This window comes from Triticum aestivum, chromosome 6B, assembly GCF_018294505.1.
Source record: "Triticum aestivum cultivar Chinese Spring chromosome 6B, IWGSC CS RefSeq v2.1, whole genome shotgun sequence".
NCBI classification, from domain to species: Eukaryota; Viridiplantae; Streptophyta; class Magnoliopsida; order Poales; family Poaceae; genus Triticum; species Triticum aestivum.
In genome coordinates, this window is record NC_057810.1 from 702,648,730 (window position 1) to 702,672,249 (window position 23,520).

Here is a 23,520-nt window from a genome sequence, read left to right on the forward strand (position 1 = left end):
AATTTTTTGATTTTTTTTGAATTTTTTATGCCCGTTTCAAAATGCGGTCAAAACGGTGGGCTTGACCATTCCTAGCTAGTTGTTGAATCTTGGAATTTTTTTGGTGTTTCTTTGATTAAATAGATACTTATGTACCTAGAAATGATTTTTGGAAAAAATAAAGAGCAAACTACGAGGTAGCTACAGTTCAAATTTGACCCGCTTCCAACTGAATCGGTGGAAATTTGTCTTTTTCACGAGAGGTGGATCAAAACTTTTTTCACCCAACCATTTGGTCAATTGTGAATTAAATATGGCCTAGTATTTTATAAAAATGATTTGCTCCAATTTTGCAACAATTATTTGGTACGTCCTTAACAAAAAAACCTCATTTGGGGCACTCGAAAAATGGAAAATGATTTTTTGTGCAAAGAATATAAAAAATCCCTTTGTCGATACTGTTTACTATTCCAAGATGTAAACTTTTGCATAGTATAAAGAACTCGTTTTGAACAAATATAAAGAATATCATTTGAACAAATATTTGGTAGGTCTTTTACAAAAAAGAACTCATTTTGAACACTAAAAAATGGAAAATGATTTTTTTCGTGACCTATTTCAAAGGTCATAAAGTCTTCAAATTGTTTGTTGCGTTCTGATTGGTCTATAGGCATATCACGCGAATCATGCATCCGACACCGTCGGATGCTCCAAGATCCAACGGCAGACCTCATCCCCTCACCCTCTCACCCACATAGCCCTCTCACCCCCTCACCCACGCAGCCCCCACTCCCCACCATTGCAACCCTAGCCCCCACGCCCCCACTCTCCCGCACCCGCACCCGCTCACCAAACCCTAGCCGCCGCCGCCGCCCCCGCATAATGGCCATCGACAGCGAGGAGCCCGAATCCCCATGCCTCCCAAGCGCCCGAAACCCTAGCCCGCGGCGCAGCCATGGCGACCGAGCTATGGATCCGATCCAAACCCAAACCAGCTGCCTCTCTCCCGGCTCCCTCCCCCGGTGCAAACCAGCCACCGCCCCCACCCCCGCCGGTGACCTTGCCGTCGTGCTCCGCCCTCCGCCCTCCGTTACCCTCTTCCCCTCCCCCGCCTCGTCCCCTCGCCTTCTCGCCCGGATGGAGCAGTAGGTGAGGCGGCAGCCAGATCCACCGCGGTGGTTCCGGATCCGCCCCACCGTCAGGCGACAGAGGCGCTCGAGGGCGGCTGCGTCTCCCCAGCCGTCATCCACCGTGACTTCAACTGCAGCGTCGTCCTCATCGTCCACATCGACTTCCGTAGAAGATCCATCCCAGGTGCGTCTGTTCTCCTTCTTCCTCGCCTCGTTGCCGCCGCCGCATAAGAGCATGCACGCGCGCGACGCCATCCCTGCCTCGCTCGGTCCGTCGCGTCATTCGCCTCGCCCCCCATTCACCGTGTTGATCTTATTTTAATTTCGCCGCGTTTTTTTGACAGGCCCGGGAGTTAGGGCGTGATGGCGGCGCCGCCGGCCAGGGCTCGTGCCGACTACGACTACCTCATCAAGCTCCTCCTCATCAGCGACAGCGGTGAGCCCCCTGTTCCTTTCCCCTCCTTCATCTCTCGATCCGCGTGGGATCTGGTGGCTTATTCGTTAGGCGTTTGATTTCCATGCGCCAGTTGAGATCTGGCGCCCTAGATCATTTTTTGCGGAGGCTGCTGTGTGCCCGTGTGAAATCAGGAAGGGCGATAAAATCTAGCCTCTTGTGTTTATTGGATGGATGGTGTGTGCTTTGCGAGAGGAGTACCTTTTTCCTGCATGCAGATTATACAAGCAATGGTAGCTGTGTAGTCATAGAACTGATGCAAGTGAGGATGTACTTAGTTAGATTGATCTGTTGGGGAACGTTGCAGAAAATTAAAAAAAATTCTACGGTTTCACCAAGATCCATCTATGAGTTCATCTAAGCAACGAGTCAAGGGAGTGAGTTTGCATCTACATACCACTTGTAGATCGCGTACGGAAGCGTTAGATGGAGCGGTGATGATGGAGTCGTACTCGCCGTGATTCAGATCACCGGAGATCCTAGCGCCGAACGGACGGCACCTCCGCGTTCAACACGCGTACGGTGCATGTGACGTCTCCTCCTTCTTGATCCAGCAAGGGGGGAGGAGAGGTTGATGATGATGGCTCCAGCAGCAGCACAACGGCGTGGTGGTGGTGGAACAGCAGCACTCCGGCAGGGCTTCGCCAAGCATGTGACGAAGGAGGAAGAGGTGTAGCAGGGGGAGGGGGCGCCAGGACTTCAGGGTGCGGCTGCCCCTCTCCCCCCTCCCTTTATATAGGCCCCCAGGGGGTGCGCCGGCCCTGGGAGATTCAATCTCCCAAGGGGGCGGCGGCCAAGGGGGGAGGAGTGCCCCCCAAGGCATGTGGTGCGCCCCCCCCCCACCCTAGGGTTTCAACCCTAGGCGCAGGGGGTGGGCCTAGGGGGGCGCACCAGCACACTATGGGCTGGCTCCCCTCCCACTTCAGCCCATGGGGCCCTCCGGGATGGGTGGCCCCACCCGGTGGACCCCCGGGACCCTTCTGGTGGTCCCGGTACAATACCGGGTGACCCCGAAACTTTCCCGATGGCCGAAATACAACTTCCTATATATAATTCTTTACCTCCGGACCATTCCGAAACTCCTCGTGACGTCAGGGATCTCATCCGGGACTCCGAACAACATTCGGTATACTGCATACTCATATTCATACAACCCTAGCGTCACCGAACCTTAAGTGTGTAGACCCTACGGGTTTGGGAGACACGTAGACATGACCGAGATGGCTCTCGGGCAATAACCAACAGCGGGATCTGGATACCCATGTTGGCTCCCACATGCTCCTCGATGATCTCATCGGATGAACCGCGATGTCGAGGATCCGAACAACCCCGTATACAATTCCCTTTGTCATTCGGTACGTTACATGCCCGAGACTCGATCATCGGTATCCCAATACCTCGTTCAATCTCGTTACTGGCAAGTCACTTTACTCGTACCATAATGCATGATCCCGTGACCAAACACTTGGTCACTTTGAGCTCATTGTGATGATGCATTACCGAGTGGGCCCAGAGATACCTCTCCGTCATACGGAGTGACAAATCCCAGTCTCGATCCGTGTTAACCCAACAGACACTTTCGGTTATACCTGTAGTGCACCTTTATAGTCACCCAGTTACGTTGTGACGTTTGGTACACCCAAAGCACTCTTACGGTATCCGGGAGTTACAGGATCTCATGGTCTAAGGAAGAGATACTTGACATTGGAAAAGCTTTAGCAAAACAAACTACACGATCTTGTGTTATGCTTAGGATGGGTCTCGTCCATCACATCATTCTCCTAATGATGTGATCCCGTTGTCAATGACATCTAATGTCCATAGTCAGGAAACCATGACTATCTGTCGACCAACGAGCTAGTCAACTAGAGGCTCACTAGGGACATGTTATGGTCTATGTATTCACACGTGTATTACGATTTTCGGATAATACAGTTATAGCATGAATAAAAGACAATTACCATGAACAAGGAAATATAATAATAATCCTTTTATTATTGCCTCTAGGGCATATTTCCAACAGTCTCCCACTTGCACTAGAGTCAATAATCTAGTTACATTGTGATGAATCAAACACCCATAGAGTACTGGTGTTGATCATGTTTTGCTCGCGAGAGAGGTTTAGTCAATGGGTCTGCGACATTCAGATCCGTATGTACTTTGCAAACATCTATGTCTCCATCTTGAACATTTTCGCGGATGGAGTTGAAACGACGCTTGATGTGCCTGGTCTTCTTGTGAAACCTGGGCTCCTTGGCAAGGGCAATAGCTCCAGTGTTGTCACAGAAGAGTTTGATCGGCCCCGACGCATTGGGTATGACTCCTAGGTCGGTGATGAACTCCTTCACCCAAATGGCTTCATGCGCTGCCTCCGAGGCTGCCATGTACTCCGCTTCACATGTAGATCCCGCCACGATGCTCTGCTTGCAGCTGCACCAGCTTACTGCTCCACCATGCAACATATACACGTATCCGGTTTGTGACTTAGAGTCATCCAGATCTGTGTCGAAGCTAGCGTCGACGTAACCCTTTACGACGAGCTCTTCGTCACCTCCATAAACGAGAAACATGTCCTTTGTCCTTTTCAGGTACTTCAGGATATTCTTGACTGCTGTCCAGTGTTCCTTGCCGGGATTACTTTGGTACCTCCCTACCAAACTTACGGCAAGGTTTACATTAGGTCTGGTACACAGCATGGCATACATAATAGATCCTATGGCTGAGGCATAGGGGATGACGCTCATCTCTTCTTTATCTTTTGCCGTGGTCGGGCATTGAGCCGAGCTCAATCTCATACCTTTCAATACAGGCAAGAACCCTTTCTTGGACTGATCCATTTTGAACTTCTTCAAAATCTTATCAAGGTATGTGCTCTGTGAAAGACCTATGAGGCGTCTCGATCTATCCCTATAGATCTTGATGCCTAATATGTAAGCAGCTTCTCCAAGGTCCTTCATTGAAAAACACTTATTCAAGTAGGCCTTAATACTGTCCAAGAATTCTATATCATTTCCCATCAAAAGTATGTCATCTACATATAATATGAGAAATGCTACAGAGCTCCCACTCACTTTCTTGTAAACACAGGCTTCTCCATAAGCCTGCATAAACCCAAACGCTTTGATCATCTCATCAAAGCGAATGTTCCAACTCCGAGATGCTTGCACCAGCCCATAAATGGATCGCTGGAGCTTGCATACTTTGTTAGCGTTCTTAGCATCGACAAAACCTTCCGGCTGCATCATATACAGCTCTTCCTTAAGATACCCGTTGAGGAATGCCATTTTGACGTCCATCTGCCATATCTCGTAATCATAGTATGCGGCAATTGCTAACATGATTCGGACGGACTTAAGCTTCGCTACGGGAGAGAAAGTCTCATCGTAGTCAATCCCTTGAACTTGCCGATAACCCTTAGCGACAAGTCGAGCTTTATAGATGGTGACATTACCATCCGTGTCCGTCTTCTTCTTAAAGATCCATTTGTTTTCTATCGCTCGCCGATCATCGGGCAAGTCAGTCAAAGTCCATACTTTGTTTTCATACATGGATTCTATCTCGGATTTCATGGCTTCTAGCCATTTGTTGGAATCTGGGCCCGCCATTGCTTCTTCATAGTTCGAAGGTTCACCGTTGTCTAACAACATGATTTCCAGGACAGGGTTGCCGTACCATTCTGGTGCGGAACGTGTCCTTGTGGACCTACGAAGTTCAGTAGCAACTTGATCCGAAGTACCTTGATCATCATCATTAATTTCCTCTTCAGTTGGTGTAGGCATCACAGGAACATTTTCCTGAGCTGTACTGCTATCCTGTTCAAGAGGTAGTACTTCATCGAGTTCAACTTTCCTCCCACTTAGTTCTTTCGAGAGAAACTCTTTTTCCAGAAAGGATCCGTTTTTGGCAACAAAGATCTTGCCCTCGGATCTTAAGTAGAAGGTATACCCAATGGTTTCTTTAGGGTATCCTATGAAGACGCATTTTTCCGACTTGGGTTCGAGCTTTTCAGGTTGAAGTTTCTTGACATAAGCATCGCATCCCCAAACTTTTAGAAACGACAGCTTAGGTTTCTTCCCAAACCATAATTCATACGGTGTCGTCTCAACGGATTTAGACGGTGCCTTATTTAAAGTGAATGTAGCTGTCTCTAGAGCGTATCCCCAAAATGATAGCGGTAAATCGGTAAGAGACATCATAGACCGCACCATATCCAATAGAGTGCGATTACGACGTTCGGACACACCGTTACGCTGAGGTGTTCCAGGCGGCGTGAGTTGTGAAACGATTCCACATTTTCTTAAGTGTGTACCAAATTCGTGACTTAAATATTCTCCTCCACGATCCGATCGTAAGAATTTTATCTTTCGGTCACGTTGATTCTCTACCTCATTCTGAAATTCCTTGAACTTTTCAAAGGTCTCAAACTTGTGTTTCATCAAGTAGACATACCCATATCTACTCAAGTCATCAGTGAGAGTGAGAACATAACGATATCCTCCGCGAGCCTCAACGCTCATTGGACCGCACACATCGGTATGTATGATTTCCAACAAGTTGGTTGCTCGCTCCATTGTTCCGGAGAACGGAGTCTTGGTCATCTTGCCCATGAGGCATGGTTCGCATGTGTCAAATGATTCATAATCGAGAGACTCCAAAAGTCCATCAGCATGGAGCTTCTTCATGCGCTTGACACCAATGTGACCAAGGCGGCAGTGCCACAAGTATGTGGGACTATCGTTATCAACTTTACATCTTTTGGTATTCACGCGATGAATATGTGTAACATTACGCTCGAGATTCATTAAGAATAAACCATTGACCATAGGGGCATGACCATAAAACATATCTCTCATATAAATAGAACAACCATTATTCTCGGATTTAAATGAGTAGCCATCTCGCATCAAACGAGATCCAGATACAATGTTCATGCTCAAACTTGGCACCAAATAACAATTATTAAGGTTTATAACTAATCCCGTAGGTAAATGTAGAGGTAGCGTGCCGACGGCGATCACATCGACCTTGGAACCATTCCCGACGCGCATCGTCACCTCGTCCTTCGCCAGTCTCCGCTTATTCTGCAGCTCCTGCTGTGAGTTACAAATATGAGCAACGGCACCGGTATCAAATACCCAGGAGTTACTACGAGTACTGGTAAGGTACACATCAATTACATGTATATCAAATATACCTTTAGTGTTGCCGGCCTTCTTATCCGCTAAGTATTTGGGGCAGTTCCGCTTCCAGTGACCCTTCCCCTTGCAATAAAAGCACTCAGTCTCAGGCTTGGGTCCATTCTTTGACTTCTTCCCGGCAACTGGCTTACCGGGCGCGGCAACATCTTTGCCGTCCTTCTTGAAGTTCTTCTTACCCTTGCCCTTCTTGAACTTAGTGGTCTTATTGACCATCAACACTTGATGTTCTTTCTTGATTTCAACCTCTGCCGACTTCAGCATTGAAAATACTTCAGGAATGGTATTCACCATCCCCTGCATATTATAGTTCATCACAAAGCTCTTGTAGCTCGGTGGGAGCGGCTGAAGGATTCTGTCAATGACCGCCTCATCCAGGAGGTTAATGTCCAGCTGGGACAGGCGACTGTGCAACCCAGACATTTTGAGTATATGCTCACTGACAGAACTGTTTTCCTCCATCTTACAACTATAGAACTTGTCGGAGACTTCATATCTCTCGACCCGGGCATGAGCTTGGAAAACTAGTTTCAGCTCCTCGAACATCTCATATGCTCCGTGTTGCTCAAAACGCTTTTGGAGCCTGGATTCTAAGCTGTAAAGCATGCCGCACTGAACGAGGGAGTAATCATCAGCACGTGTCTGCCAAACGTTCAAATCGTCTTGCAGTGTTGGGAGAGCAGGTGGGTCACCTAACGGTGCTTCAAGGACATATGCTTTCTTGGCAGCTATGAGGATGATCCTAAGGTTCCGGACCCAGTCCGTATAGTTGCTGCCATCATCTTTCAGCTTGGTTTTCTCTGGGAATGCGTTGAAGTTCATGTTGACATGAGCGTTGGCCATTTGATCTACAAGACATATTTTGCAAAGATTTTAGACTAAGTTCATGATAATTAAGTTCATCTAATCAAATTATTTTAATGAACTTCCACTCAGATTTGACATCCCCTTGGTCATCTAAGTGTTACACGATCCGAGTCGACTAGGCCGTGTCCGGTCATCACGTGAGACGGACTAGTCATCGTCGGTGAACATTCTCATGTTGATCGTATCTTCCATACGACTCGTGTTCGACCTTTCGGTCTCCGTGTTCCGAGGCCATGTCTGTACATGCTAGGCTCGTCAAGTTAACCCTAAGTGTTTTGCATGTGTAAAACTGTCTTACACCCGTTATATGTGAACGTAAGGATCTATCACACCCAATCATCACATGGTGCTTCGAAACGACGAACTTTAGCAACGGTGCACAGTTAGGGGGGAACACTTCTTGAAATTGTTGTAAGGGATCATCTTATTTACTACCGTCGTTCTAAGTAAACAAGATGCATAAAACATAATAAACATCACATGCAATAAAGTAGTGACATGATATGGCCAATATCATATAGCTCCTTTGATATTCATCTTTGGGGCTCCATGATCATCTTGTCACCGGCATGACACCATGATCTCCATCATCGTGTCTTCATGAAGTTGTCACGCCAACGAATACTTCTACTTCTATGACTAACGCGTTTAGTAATAAAGTAAAGTAGTTTACATGGCGTTCTTCAATGACACGCAGGTCATACAAAAAATAAAGACAACTCCTATGGCTCCTGCCGGTTGTCATACTCATCAACATGCAAGTCGTGATTCCTATTACAAGAACATGATCTCATACATCACAATATATCATTCATCATTCATCACAACTTCTGGCCATATCACATCACATGACAATTGCTGCAAAAACAAGTTAGACGTCCTCTAATTGTTGTTGCATCTTTTACGTGGCTGCAATTGGGTTCTAGCAAGAACGTTTTCTTACCTACGAATAACCACAACGTGATTTTGTCAACTTCTATTTACCCTTCATAAGGACCCTTTTCATCGAATCCGCTCCAACTAAAGTGGGAAAGACAGACACCCGCCAGCCACCTTATGCAACTAGTGCATGTTAGTCGGTGGAACCGGTCTCACGTAAGCGTACGTGTAAGGTTGGTCCGGGCCGCTTCATCCCACAATACCGCTGAAGCAAGATAAGACTAGTAGCGGCAAGCAAGTTGACAAGATCTACGCCCACAACAAAATTGTGTTCTACTCGTGCAATAGAGAACTACGCATAAACCTAGCTCATGATGCCACTGTTGGGGAACGTTGCAGAAAATTAAAAAAATTTCTACGGTTTCACCAAGATCCATCTATGAGTTCATCTAAGCAACGAGTCAAGGGAGTGAGTTTGCATCTACATACCACTTGTAGATCGCGTACGGAAGCGTTAGATGGAGCGGTGATGATGGAGTCGTACTCGTCGTGATTCAGATCACCGGAGATCCTAGCGCCGAACGGACGGCACCTCCGCGTTCAACACACGTACGGTGCGTGTGACGTCTCCTCCTTCTTGATACAGCAAGGGGGGAGGAGAGGTTGATGATGATGGCTCCAGCAGCAGCACAACGGCGTGGTGGTGGTGGAACAGCAGCACTCCGGCAGGGCTTCGCCAAGCACGTGACGGAGGAGGAAGAGGTGTAGCAGGGGAAGGGGGCGCCAGGACTTCAGGGTGCGGCTGCCCCTCTCCCCCTCCCTTTATATAGGCCCCCAGGGGGGCGCCGGCCTTGGGAGATTCAATCTCCCAAGGGGGCGGCGGCCAAGGGGGGAGGAGTGCCCCCCAAGGCATGTGGTGCACCCCCCCCACCCTAGGGTTTCAACCCTAGGCGTAGGGGGTGGGCCTAGGGGGGCGCACCAGCCCACTATGTGCTGGCTCCCCTCCCACTTCAGCCCATGGGGCCCTCCGGGATGGGTGGCCCCACCTGGTGGACCCCCGGGACCCTTCCGGTGGTCCCGGTACAATACCGGGTGACCCCGAAACTTTCCCGATGGCCGAAATACCACTTCCTATATATAATTCTTTACCTCCGGACCATTCTGAAACTCCTCGTGACGTCAGGGATCTCATCCGGGACTCCGAACAACATTCGGTATACTGCATACTCATATTCATACAACCCTAGCGTCACCGAACCTTAAGTGTGTAGACCCTACGGGTTCGGGAGACACGTAGACATGACCGAGACGGCTCTCGGGCAATAACCAACAGCGGGATCTGGATACCCATGTTGGCTCCCACATGCTCCTCGATGATCTCATCGGATGAACCGCGATGTCGAGGATCCGAACAACCCCGTATACAATTCCCTTTGTCATTCGGTACGTTACATGCCCGAGACTCGATCATCGGTATCCCAATACCTCGTTCAGTCTCGTTACCGGCAAGTCACTTTACTCGTACCGTAATGCATGATCCCGTGACCAAACACTTGGTCACTTTGAGCTCATTGTGATGATGCATTACCGAGTGGGCCCAGAGATACCTTCCGTCATATGGAGTGACAAATCCCAGTCTCGATCCGTGTCAACCCAACAGACACTTTCGGAGATACCTGTAGTGCACCTTTATAGTCACCCAGTTACGTTGTGACGTTTGGTACACCCAAAGCACTCTTACGGTATCTGGGAGTTACACGATCTCATGGTCTAAGGAAGAGATACTTGACATTGGAAAAGCTCTAGCAAAACGAACTACACGATCTTGTGCTATGCTTAGGATTGGGTCTCATCCATCACATCATTCTCCTAATGATGTGATCCCGTTGTCAATGACATCTAATGTCCATAGTCAGGAAACCATGACTATCTGTCGACCAACGAGCTAGTCAACTAGAGGCTCACTAGGGACATGTTATGGTCTATGTATTCACACGTGTATTACGATTTTCGGATAATACAGTTATAGCATGAATAAAAGACAATTATCATGAACAAGGAAATATAATAATAATCCTTTTATTATTGCCTCTAGGGCATATTTCCAACATGATCGTCACATGCAGTCAGGAGCAAGCTCTTGTTCCTGTAACTGTCTGTCCTGGTGTGAAGGAAATCGCATGGTTGGTATGAATTGTACAAGTAGGATAACAAATGGGCGAGGAAATCTGCTATTGCTTGGGACTTGATAGCTTTCTTTGCCTTAAATCTGATATCTAGGGGAAGAACTTCAATCGCCCATTTTGCCACTCGACCGGTTGCGTCTCTGTTGTGCAGAATCTCTGATAAGGGGGCGTCGGTGATGACTGTGATGATATGGTCAGAGAAATAGTGAGCAACTTTCTTCGTGGTCATATAAATCCCATATCCAAGCTTCTGATAATGAGGGTATCGTTGCTTGGATGGGGTCAGGACTTTGGAAATGTAATATACTGGGCGCTGAACTTTGAAGGCTTTCCCTTCTTCTTCCCGCTTGACCGTAAGTACAGTACTGACGACTTGTCCTGTGGCTGCAATGTAAAGCAGCAAAGGCTCTTTGCTGATTGGGGCAGCAAGCACCGGCTGGGTGGAAAGCAGGGTTTTTAACTCTGCAAAGGATGCGTCAGCTTCAGGAGTCCACTCGAACTTGTCTGACTTCTTCATCAGTCGGTAAAGAGGCAATGCCTTCTCACCGAGACGAGAGACGAATCGACTTAAAGCGGCCAAGCAACCAGTAAGCTTCTGAACATCGTGCACACGCATAGGTCGTTTCATTCGAAGTATTGTGCCTACTTTCTCTGGGTTTGCATTGATTCCTCGTTCAGAAATGAGAAAACCGAGTAACTTTCCACCAGGAACTCCGAATGTGCACTTGGATGGGTTAAGCTTGATATCGTACCTCCTGAGGTTGGCAAATATTTCAGCGAGGTCAGTCAGCAGGTTGGAACCTTTCCGTGACTTGACCACAATGTCATCCATGTACGCTTCCACATTCCGACTGATTTGAGTGAGCAAACACTTCTGAATCATCCTCATGAACGTGGCTCTGGCATTCTTGAGGCCGAATGGCATGGTGACATAACAAAAGCACCCGAATGGGGTGATGAAAGCCGTTTTGATCTCATCGGGTCCAAACAGACGGATCTGATGGTACCCGGAATAAGCGTCCAAGAAAGACAATCGCTCACATCCCGCAGTCGAGTCAACTATTTGGTCGATGCGGGGAAGAGGAAAATGATCTTTCGGGCAGGCCCGATTGATATGCTTAAAATCGATGCACATGCGAAGCGAATTGTCCTTTTTGGGGACCATGACGACATTGGCGAGCCACTCGGAGTGGTAAATCTCTCAGATAAACTCTGTTGCTAGGAGCCGAGCCACTTCCTCGCCAATGGCCTTCCTTTTCTGGACGGCGGACCATCGCAGATGTTCCTTCACAGGTTTTTCCTTTGAATCGACTCGTAGACGATGCTCAGCCAGTCCCCTTGGTACACCCGGCATGTCAGAAGGTTTCCATGCAAAGATGTCCCAGTTCTCACGGAGGAACTGGATGAGAGCTTCTTCCTATTTGGGGTCGAGTGTTGTGGAGATATGAGTCGGAGCAGCGTTAGGGTCGGTCGGGTGGATGTGAACGGGTTTTGTCTCACCGGACGACTAGAACGCTGATTCCATAGAAGGCTTTTTGGCTCGCAACAAATCACTCGGGTCTGCATTCCTTTGGTGTTCCTGCCACTCTTCTGCCACCATCTGAGCATCGGCGATCTTTGAGCCTTTCTGGAAGCACTCTTCTGCCTTCTTGTGGTTACCAGTGACAGTGATCACGCCTTTAGGGCCAGGCATCTTTAGTTTGAGGTACACGTAACATGGTCGAGCCATAAAACGTGCATAAGCTGGCCTGCCCAAAATTGCATGATAGGCACTCTGGAAATCCACAACCTCAAATGTCAGCTTCTCTTTGCGGAAATTCTTTGAATCACCAAAAACTACGTCAAGAGTAATCTGACCGAGTGATGCGGCCTTCTTGCTAGGGATGACTCCATAGAAACTCATGTTGCTTGTGCTCAGCCTGGACATCGGAATGCCCATCCCTTTTAGCGTCTCAGCGTACAGTATATTCAAACTGCTGCCGCCATCCATCAACACTTTGGTCAGTCGAGTGCCCTCGACGACTGGGTCGACCACCAGCGCTTGCCTCCGAGGGGTGGCTATGTGCATGGGGTGATCAGATTGGTCGAACGTAATGGCAGTCTGAGACCACTTCAGGTAATTGGGTGTTGACAGAGCAGCCATATTCACCTCTCGGTTTATAACTTTCAGTCGGTTTTTGCTCTCAACATCGGCAAAAATCATTAAGGTGGAATTGACTTGCGGATATTCCTCGTCACTATCCTCCTTGTCCTCAACCTTGTCCGACTCTTTTTCTTTGTCCTTGGGATGCTTCCCTTGGAACTGCTCTATCAGGAGTCGACACTGTCGAGTGGTATGCTTTGGGTAAATGAAATTACCCTCGTCGTCTTTCTTGGTGTGGATGTGACATGGTAAATCCATCACGTCATTTCCTTCCTTATCTTTTACTTTCTTGGGGTTCCAAGGCCCCTTGGGTTTCCCTTTGAATTTTCCTTGATTCAGGGCCAAGGCTTCTCCAGGAGCGGCTGGCTCGGCTTTATGCTTTTGCTTCCGACTGGAATTTTCGCCTCTGGTGTCCTGGGCGACTGACTTGTGCTTGCCGCTCCGGAGCCGATCCTCTTCCTCACCATTGGCATATTTGGTGGCTATTTCCATCATTCACTCAGAGACATGTCTCTGGTTTGACCGAATTTCAGGCTTAGCTCTCGGTACTTTACGCCCTCCTTGAAGGCGCAAACTGCCTGGTGATCAGATACATTCTCTACTGTGTGATGCAGTATGATCCATCTCTGGATGTAATCCCTCAGAGTCTCATTCGACTTCTATACACAAGATTGCAGCTCTGTCAGTCCCGCCGGTCACTTGCACGTTCCTTCGAACGTCCTAACAAACACTCGGGAGAGGTCCTCCCACGTGTAGATGCTGTTGGGTGTCAATTGATTCAGCCATGCCCTGGCTGACCCTTCCAACATAAGAGGCAAATGCTTCATGGCCACCTCGTCATTTCCGCCGCCGATCTGAACAACCACTCGGTAGTCCTCAAGCCAAGTATCAGGCTTGGACTCACCGTTGAACTTGCTGACTCCAGTCGCCAACCTGAAGTTGGGAGGAATCACCGCGGCTCTGATGGCTCTGCTGAAACACTCTGGTCCGGAGACGTGCACTCGGCTGCTAGTGGGTACATCTCTGTCATTACCCTCTCTATGGGCCCTGTTCCGGTCGACCAGACCTTGAACGATGATGGATCTCGCATCAAAGCCTGGTTCCCTGGGGTCGACTGGAATTCTTCGCCCGCCACTGTGCTGGCGTCTGTCATCCTGCTGTCGAGGCATATATGATCCATCCCTCGGGGAAGGAGTGGGCACTCGACGTCGATCATTGCGATCGAATCGGTGATCATACTGCTCATATTTCCTGTACTGATCGTGCCGGTCGCCATGCCCTTCATGCCTCGGAGGTGATCTGGGGCTATGAGTCGACTAGACCGTATTCGCCGCCACGGATCTGCTATGAATCATGTTCCGCGACTGCGACACAGCCGAATTCTGATCTCCTGCTGCCCGGAGCAAATCCCTGATCTGCATCAAGCCTCTGCCAGCCTCCAACTGGGAAGGCTGAATCGACTCTGCTATACGGGTTGCAGCTGCCAAATTCTGGATCGGAGTGCGGTATACCTGAGTCGGAGGTTTAAAGAGTTGGCGTCGACTGGAGTCTGGAATCCGTTGCCGCGCGCGCTCGTTGAGTGCCCGCTGAAGGTTCTCCAATCGAGTGCGCTCAGCCAGGTTGGCCAAGCGTGCGTCCTCTAAGGCGCGAGCCTCAGGGGTTTCTCCAACGATCGGAGTATGAAGCACATCCATGTTCCGGCGGCGAAACTCTTCCCTCTGCTGCGAGTCGAGGGGCTCAGGGCGGTACTCCTCATGGTCGTGTGACGGATCGCCTCCGCCGTTGCCTCCCTCGGTGCCAGGAAAGCTGGGGGGAATGTGCGGCCCATTGACCATCAGGACCTCCGCCGCCGGATCACTGCTGTCGCACTCGGATGCAGTCTCTGCGGAGCCAGTCGAACAGGCCCTAGAGAGATTCGTCGGGCTCGATTGCCGCGACTTGGACAGTGGTCGACTGGCGAGCCACTGCGTGCCTCACCCACCGCTGAAGCCTCGACCGACCGGAGCGCTTACGCGGGCGGGAAGCTGGGAGGGAGGATGACACGAAAACCGGCCGATACTGAGTCGACGGTTGCCGCAGAAGGACGCCGCGGACGCATGCTCGAAAGTGCGTAGCTCCGCGGACTGGGAGCGCATCCACGTCGAGCGGAGCCTCCTACAGCCAGGCAGAGTCGTCGGCGACGAATGTGAGCGCGCCGAGACGGATCTCGCGTCCCTCAACCAAAACTCCACCTGAAACCATGATGATGGGAATTGGAAAGATTGCAACTTCTCCAATAAGTCGCTAAGACACCTGCCCATGGTGGACGCCAACTGTCGTGGTTCTAAGTCTGACAGTAGAATAGGGGGTAGGTATGGAGAGGCAAGATCCTAGCTATGGAGCAGTTGTGCACACAAATGTTTTACGAGTTCAGACCCTTCTCGAAGGAAGTAACAGCCCTACGTCTCGGAGCCTGGAGGCGGTCGACTGGATTATGTGTGTGAGAGTTACAGGGGTGCGAACCCTTCTACCAGTGGAGGGGGTGGCTTATATAGAGGACGCCAGGACCCCGGCTAGCCCACGTAGCGGAAGGTTAAAGTACATTAAGGTCTGGCATTACTGGTAACGCCTTACATAAAGTGTCATCATGACCATAAGGACTACTTAATTACAGACCGTTTGGATTCAGAGTAGATCTTGAACTCCTGTTGGTCGAGTGAGTCTTCTTGGTCGAGTGTCTTCAGGTTCGTCGAGTGTCTTCTAGTCCGCCGAGTGGAGTTCCTCTTGGTCGACTGGAAGACGGCTTCTTCTAAAAGATGTTCTTGGGGAGGGTACCTTGGACAGGTCATGACCCTACCCTAGGTACATGACTTCATCAGTGACAAGCGCGCGGGATCCATCTCGGCGGCTCTCGCAGCTTGGTGAGGCGGGGTGGGAGCCCTCCTCCTAGGCTCCAGTGGTGGCACACTCAGCCTATGGCCGGTGTGCAAGGGCTCCTAGGGTGGCACTGTTGTTGCGGTTGGTCGCCGGATCTAGGCGGTTGGATTTGGGGCTTTGAAGGCGGTCGAGACGGCGCACGTGTTGTCGGGTGGATTTCTTGGGACAGATCCAGGTGAAAACCTGGTTTTCGGTCGATGGCAGGAGTCGGTGATGACGATGACCTTATCATCATTTCCTTCATGAAGGCATCATCGAGGTGAAGCTCCCAACTCCACTCAATACCTCCAGGGGAAACCCTAGATCAGGTGATCGGATGTTGGCGGCAAGCATGTGTCGTTACCCTGTTGGGGGCGGCATTCTTGGAGGTGCACTCGGCTTCATGGGACCAGCGGGCGGCATCTTTGATGGAGCGGTGCTTCATCCTACACATTGATGGCGACGGATCTCGTCGGCATGGCGCAGTGCAGATTCGGAGTTCGATGTGCAAGGTTGGACTTGCGCAGGAGGACGACGCTGTCTAGCGTCGTGGTGGTGTCGATGGCGGAGAGACCTGGCACAATAGATGCAACAATACAACTCTGAAGATGGATTTGTGGCAGGTGGCTGCGGCGGCCTCATACCCGGCAGGCGTCCTGGTTGAGGTGTGCGCCAGACTGGTAGGTGCCCTATACCCGGCAGGCGTCCTGGTTGGGACCTCAGGTCTTATATGTTTAGGTTTGGCTGCGATGTCTGTTTGGTATTAGGCCCAGGATATCAGCGGCCCTTCATCAACTGGATAAGAGTAGCGACAGTTGTTGCTTAGACGATGGCTTTAGTCTTACTATTGTATGACTTTGTAAGGTCTTATGAGAATAATTAATAAAGTGGCCGCATGTATCGACCAGATGCAGAGGCCGGGGGACCTCCTCCTTTTCTAAAAAAAAGAGAAGTCTAGCCTTGTATCTTGCTGCGGATTTCCATCTAGGTAACACCCGGGAGTTGAGCGACTTCTGATGCGATTTTGTAGAAAACCGTTTCCTACAGGCGCTCTCATTTCTTTCACATAAAATTTCCTCACATGCCAACTCCTTGGCAAGCCTTGTTCATTTGAATCAATCAATTTTATGTTCCTTTCCTTCACATACTTTTACCCTCAAAAGGCTTGTGCTTCTTTTTGAATCCAATTCTATCTTCTTCTAATCTTCATCATTCACAGAAGGCCGAAAGAAGAAAACTAGATGCTCGCAGCCAGGGCAAAGAAGAGTGAGTGACACGAGATTCTGTTACAAAGATCTTTCCTGACTCTTTCTAAGAATGAAAGCTATCAACGCCACCTGATCTTTCCAGAAAAAAACAGTGCATGAGCTTTCTAACATGTAACATCTATTCTTACAGATACGCAAGCGTTTAGCATATTCTCTGAAAAAAAGGCATCCATGTTAGAATAAATCCAAAGCATACCGTTGATTATTCGTGGACCAAGCAATCGCACGAGCACGACACCGAGATTTGTTAACGATGTTCACTGATATGGCTACATTCCGGGGCCTGATTATGGGCGCTCCTCCCCATGACACCACTACAATACCGCACCCGGTCGCCCTGGACGCCGGCACAAGCCGTCGGCATCTCCTGCGTTCATGTGCTATTATGTTGAATCATGTGTCTACCCTGCTATATATGAGGCCTAGGATACAAGTGTCCTACTAGGACACGACTCCACATCCTATGTAAACACAATACAACTCAGAGTCCATCTGTAACCTACCTTGTACATAATATTCGACACAACTCTAACAAACTCCACCTTGGCGAATATTCCTTACCACATTGAATTCGCTCATGCGTCAAACTTCCATTTACATTGGACTTGAGTTTATCACATGAGTACCGCAGCTACTCCAAAGACTCCATATGACTCCACCTACAACTTGTAGTCCCTTCTTTTCTTAACCACGGTCAACACTCGAGCAAAATTAAGTTCCTTGTTACTCAGTTTGTACTCTCAACTTCCAAAGTATCCGCCCAACGCCATCACACACTGATCACCGACCTGCGTGAAAGTGAACGACTCACATATTGGGTGTCACACATAAGATTTAGCCGAACTCAACATCACCGCTCCTTTCTTGACCGTCTGTCTGAAACTTGAAGAAATTTCACCGTTGCTTGTAATCATCCCGAGTCAAATTTGCAGTTGTCTCACCACATGTATGGCCACCAGAGCCCTGACTCGTCTCACCACATGTATTACCGCGTCGAGCCTCCGCTGTCCCGGTCGAGTCTCAAGGGTCGCGAACCCACACCAATCAACCCTCACTGCAGAGTACCACCAATCATCACCGATCGATGACGAGTTTCACGCTTCCATCAGACCACTGGGCTCCAGTCCAAACTGCATGTCACTCGCTTTCCCCCCTTGCTAAATCGGCTTTGGTTCCCTGGATCCTTACACTGTAGTCCCTCAATCCAGCTCCACCTTCAACATGACTCCATGATAGATGATCAGTCCACCATCGCGCCCCGTCAACGTCAAGCTCACATGTGCACCGTCTTAAATCAAACCCGCGCCATAGTCTTGTCGAAGCCACACAAGCCCTCAAGCCTGCGCCACATGTTTCCACGCCCAGAAGCTGGTCACCATCAGCATCACGATCCTATGTCGTCATCGTTGATCCTACCATCGTCTTCTGTATGAACCGACTTGTGTCGATCCGTCAGACTGACAGGTCCAACCCAGCCAAACATATCCAGCTGCACGACACACTCCAGACTCCTCAAGCCGTCATCGTGACCATCACCATCCATACACAAATGTGCATACCAACGAAGAAAACCAAAGCAAAGTCCAAATAGCCTTTCTGTGTGAACATACCAAATCAGATCAACAAAGCTAACTAGCTAAAACTCCTGATTCATCACACGTCTGTAGCTGGCCTTTCTTTTTCTTTTCTTTCTCCATGACAACGCCATGATTTGACTAAGCCCTTGTGTGGTATTTTTCTTCAAACAAATCACGTGTCCTTTCAGGTTTTGCATGCTCTAGCAATAAGCATCAGTAGCTGCATGAGCCTCCGCAACGCGTCAAACTGTGTCCTACCCGCTGCCCGCACAAGCCTCCTGCGCGATTGGTGTTGCCCTGCCACTTCACGCGCACCTCGCTCCAAGCGCGTGGCTACCATACAGCTGCTTCTGCCACCCGTGCGCACCTCTGACTGCACCGACTTGTGTCCATGTTCCTTCGATCGATTGATCTTGCCGAGACCGAGTCAATCTGAAACACCACGACACACACCTGCTCGATCCGATCTCGTTGGGTATTTTCGCCCCAAAACACGCCGCTTGTACATGCTCGCCCGATCGATCCACTGAATGATCACCGCACGTCTTGACTGCTTGCATGACCGTCTGATTTCCGCTACTCGCCGTGATTGCTCATCGCCTTGACGTCTTTCCATCGATCTCAACTGTGTTCACCGCGATACCGATCAAAACATCAAACCTGCCTCTGAATTGACAATCCATGATCTCCGAACAACCTAGCTTTGATATCACTTGTTAAAATAAATCTGAGGCATACCGTTAATCATCCGAGGACCAAGCAATCACACGAACACGACACCGAGATTTGTTAACGAGGTTCACCGATATGGCTACATCCCCGGGGCCTAACTACGGACGCTCCTCTCCATGACACTACTACTATACCGCACCCGATCGCCCTGGATGCCGGCACAAGCCGCCGATTTCCCCTGCGTTCATGTGCTATTATGTTGGCATATGTTACATCGTGTGTCTACCCCCGTTATATACGAGAGGCCTAGGATACAAGTGTCCTACTAGAACACGACTTCACATCCTATGTAAACACAATACAACTAAGAGTCCAACTGTAACCTACCTTGTGCACAATATTCGACACAACTCTAACAATCCAGATGTGAGTGAGAATCCATGGCATTTTGGCACCTTATCTATCTCTCTGCAGATACAAAAAAGAGAGATAGATAAGGTGCGCGAAAATGCCAAGAGGAAGCATATGCAAAGCAGCCACATGCCACAAGGATCTCAACATAACCAGATGCGAAGTAGCCACTAGACACAAGGATCTCAACCTAACCAAATGCAAAGCTGCTAAAACCAAAGCGCCACCAACGTCTGAATCAACTTATTGTATAACAAACCAAATGTCTGTCACTCATGAGTCATTTGTACAAGAAGTTGCGCGCAGAATTAGCAGCAAAAGGAGAAGTGTTCAAAAACACACATTACAGAAGATATGCTTTTCCTTATTTCATTTACTTTTGACCCAGGCAAGTTGAATGAATCCTGGGAGCGCCCCGCTCAGCCCGATTTCTTACATCTGATCTCGATGCCCTGCACAATGAGGCCACTCTTCCACTTCCCACTTTTGGTCTCCATAAGGCTGATGGATACCTCGCCGTCGTCGCCCCCCTCGCTCAAGAACTCGCCCAGCTCCAGCTCCATCCACCCGTCGGCTCTTCTCTGAGGGAGCATGACATTCTCTTCGTGAACTACGCGCCGGTTCGTCAGCGACCGGTAGTACTCGTCGACGTCCTCCTCCTCCTCCTCGTCGGACTCATCGTCATCGCCCTCGTCGTAATGCGTTTTCTCGTCCGCCTCGCCAGCTTGTAGGCAAACCTCGCGGGTCAAGTTGGTTGCTCCGGAACTGACCGATGCCTCCTGAGCAGGAAAATTCAGCCCGTAGTAATAATCGGCCATCTTGAAGACCATGTAGGCGGCATAGGTTGTGTCTTGGGAGAGCATCTTGCTATGTATCTTCCCGTGGATCTCAAACCAGCAAACGTCCTCGAGTTCAGCACCTTCGGAGAACCTGTCGCAAAGATATGGTTACAACTTGTCAAGAAGACGATGACCAATCAACAACACTGAAGATCAACAAAAACCGATTTCAAGTATTATTCCAAAATTTGCTAGTCAGGAGCCATGTCGAAATCCCCATTCTGGGCTTTTATCCACAGGGTAATTTAATCTACCATCCTACAACTTACACTGCTGTGGATTGCACCAATTAACCCCGAAATGAATTACCGAAAAAGGCTTTCGCCCCGCTTTATAAATAAAGCAAACCACCATAGCCAATTCACCCCGAAATGAATTGAAATCGAGTTAGATCACAATGCAACGGCAAAATCAAATCAAATGCAATTGCAGCCAGGTATGGATAAGATAACAGCATAGAAACAGTCAAATAAGAACAAGATAATATCACAGAAACATTCACAGCACAGAATACTCAAAGAACTCTAGTGTGAACAAGGAGTCACATCCTTTACACAAAGTGTGGTCTATGTGCTGCCTATAGTTCATATTTAAACAAATTTGAAAAGGCCCTTAGCTTTTGAAAGTAAGGAATATAAAACTAGCACCAATTTCGCTTATGTGTGAAGTAACCGGGACTTTGGAATGTAGAGCATTAGTCCGGTATCCAAATGAAAGTGACATCAACTTGGTCCCTTTCAAACAGTTTCAAGATCACACCAAAAACTGATTTCAAGCACTGTGCTCGTTTTAAAACTTGCTACCCAGGAACTATGCCGAAACCCCCTTCCTGGGTTTTGTTCACACTTCATAGGACCATCCTACCAGTTACACTGCTGCAGGTTGCGCGAATTAACACTGTCAGATGAGTGAATTGCAGAAAACATCGACATTGAAGCACAGTCTTGCAGAAATCACAAGTTTACAGTTTTGTGCCCAAAAACACTAATTCCCAGGCTAATTTTTTTGCAGAAATCACAAGTTGCTCGCTTAGGTCGTTTTAAGCACGATCATGACAGGTTGGTCCCTCTAAACAGGGTGACATGACAAAAGAAATAGTCAATTACATCCAGACACGATTTTATTTTGCAAAAGGACCCCTAAAAATAAGCAATCGGGTCCTCTGACCTTCGTCTTCCATCGGGCCACTCCCTCCCCGAGCGTGACCGGCGAAGCTGTTGCTTGCTCCGGCGGCGGGTCGGCTGGCGACGGCGGCGTGGCCTCCACTCCCTTCCAGTGCATGGCCGGTGGTGCCTGTTAGGATGGCGGGGCACGGAGGCGGGCCACCTGCAGCTGCTCGCGCCGCCTGCGGTGGATGAACGACCTCGCCAGCCGGATCCGGAATGGAAGGAGGGGTGGAGGTCACGGTGGCGGGCTGGCTAGCGACGACGGCGGCCCGATGCGGCAGAATCCGGAGGGGAGGGAGGGAGGGGTGGAGGCCACGGCGGCGGGCTGGCTGGCGAAGGCAGCCGGATCCGGAGGGGAGGGAGGAGCGGCAGCCCGGGGAAGGTGGGGCGACACTGTGAAGGAGGGGTGGCTTCCGATGGTGATGGCAGTGGCTTGGCTTACGGCAGCGTGGTCTGCCATGGCGGCTGGGCAGTGAAAACGCGCGAGGTGGATGTTTTTTTTAAATGGCCTTATCCTTTTAGGGCTTTTTACACTTTAGTCTATGCTATTCTACCTATTTGTAACATGTTATGTCATGCCACATCACCCTGTTTAGCGGGACCCATCTGTCATAATTGTGCTCAAAACGGTCTAAGCGAGTGACTAGTGTTTTTTTTTAGAAAATTAGCCTCGGAATTAGTGGTTTTTGGCACAAAACTGTAGAAGTGTGGTTTCTGCAACCCTATCTTTCAATGTCAATGTTTTGTGCAATTCACTCCGATCAAATCGATTGCAATCGAAATGGTGCCACCACGAAGCAACAACACAATCACATCAAATGCAATTGCAATTACTCCTAGTTAAGAAAGGCATCACCAGGCAGCAACATTCAGACACACAAGGTATATAAAAGTGGAAGAGCGAACGAACCTGGAGTCCTCGAGTGGGATCCAGGCCCAGTGCGTATCCACCCACACGATGGACAGCTTCCTGGCGGACAGCATGTAGCACTTGGCGCCGGTCTCCCTGTCCAGCCACACGCTCTGCGGGCGCGCGCACGACCACCGAACAATCGATTAGCGATCAACCCAGGATGAATCTGTTAGAAGAGTTGGGGGATCGGCGCGCAGGCACGTACCACGAGCCTGTCGTGGAGGAGGGCAGGGCCGGCGGAGAGGCGGAGGAAGAGCTCCTTCTTGGACGAGGGCAGGGCGGGGCCCTGCGGCTCCCCGTCGGCGAGCGGCGGGAGGCCGCCGGGGGGCAGGAAGGCGGCCCAGACGGCGTCCGAGCCCGCCGCGGCGCGGAAGGCCGGGGAGACGGCGGCTGCGCGGCAGGCGTCGCGCGGGGTCGTGCGGGCCAGCACCGCCGAGAGGAGCTCCTCCGGCAGGCGCGCGATCTCGCAGGCGCCCTCCATTGGCTCCTCCGCCCGCCGGCCGGCCGGTCTCTTCTGGTCCGGCATTCGTCGTCGTCGGAGGAGAGTGCGAGGTAGTAGTTGCGATTGGTTCGCCACGGATTTGATTCTTTTGCGTGTTCGGGTGTGGGTGCGCAGAATGCGGCTGGAGGTTTAGCGACGGAGCACGTCGGAGCGGCGGGTTGAACGTGGATTAATATTTTGGGGCGAAGCAACAGACGGCAGGTGGGGGACGACAGTTGGAGGAGGGCCGGTTGCGGTGGCGTCGTGGGAGGCACTACGTGGGGAAGACTCTCTTCGCATACGTGTGGTTTGTAAGTCAACGCAACGTACACGAGACGAGAGAACATCACATGAAAATCAAGTTTTTAAAAATAGTAATAATAATATGAAAAGCATGTTTGGAAGTTTTGAGAAAAACCTGAAAACAATATGTGATGTTAAGAGGGTGGTGTTCAATTGCCAAGT

The 23,520-nt window shown here is 49.7% G+C and overlaps 1 protein-coding gene across 1 annotated transcript; it reads right to left on the bottom strand.

Annotated features, from left to right (window-relative positions):
- Positions 1-19,890: 19,890 nt before the first annotated feature.
- Positions 19,891-23,239, bottom strand: LOC123135004 (putative F-box protein PP2-B12). Its single transcript, XM_044554139.1, has 3 exons — positions 22,780-23,239; positions 22,572-22,684; positions 19,891-20,586 (listed from the first exon to the last, which is right to left on the bottom strand). The coding sequence occupies exons 1-3, from the start codon at positions 23,098-23,100 to the stop codon at positions 20,076-20,078; spliced, it is 945 nt and encodes a 314-aa protein (XP_044410074.1). The 5' UTR covers positions 23,101-23,239; the 3' UTR covers positions 19,891-20,075.
- Between the last annotated feature and the right edge of the window lie 281 nt (positions 23,240-23,520).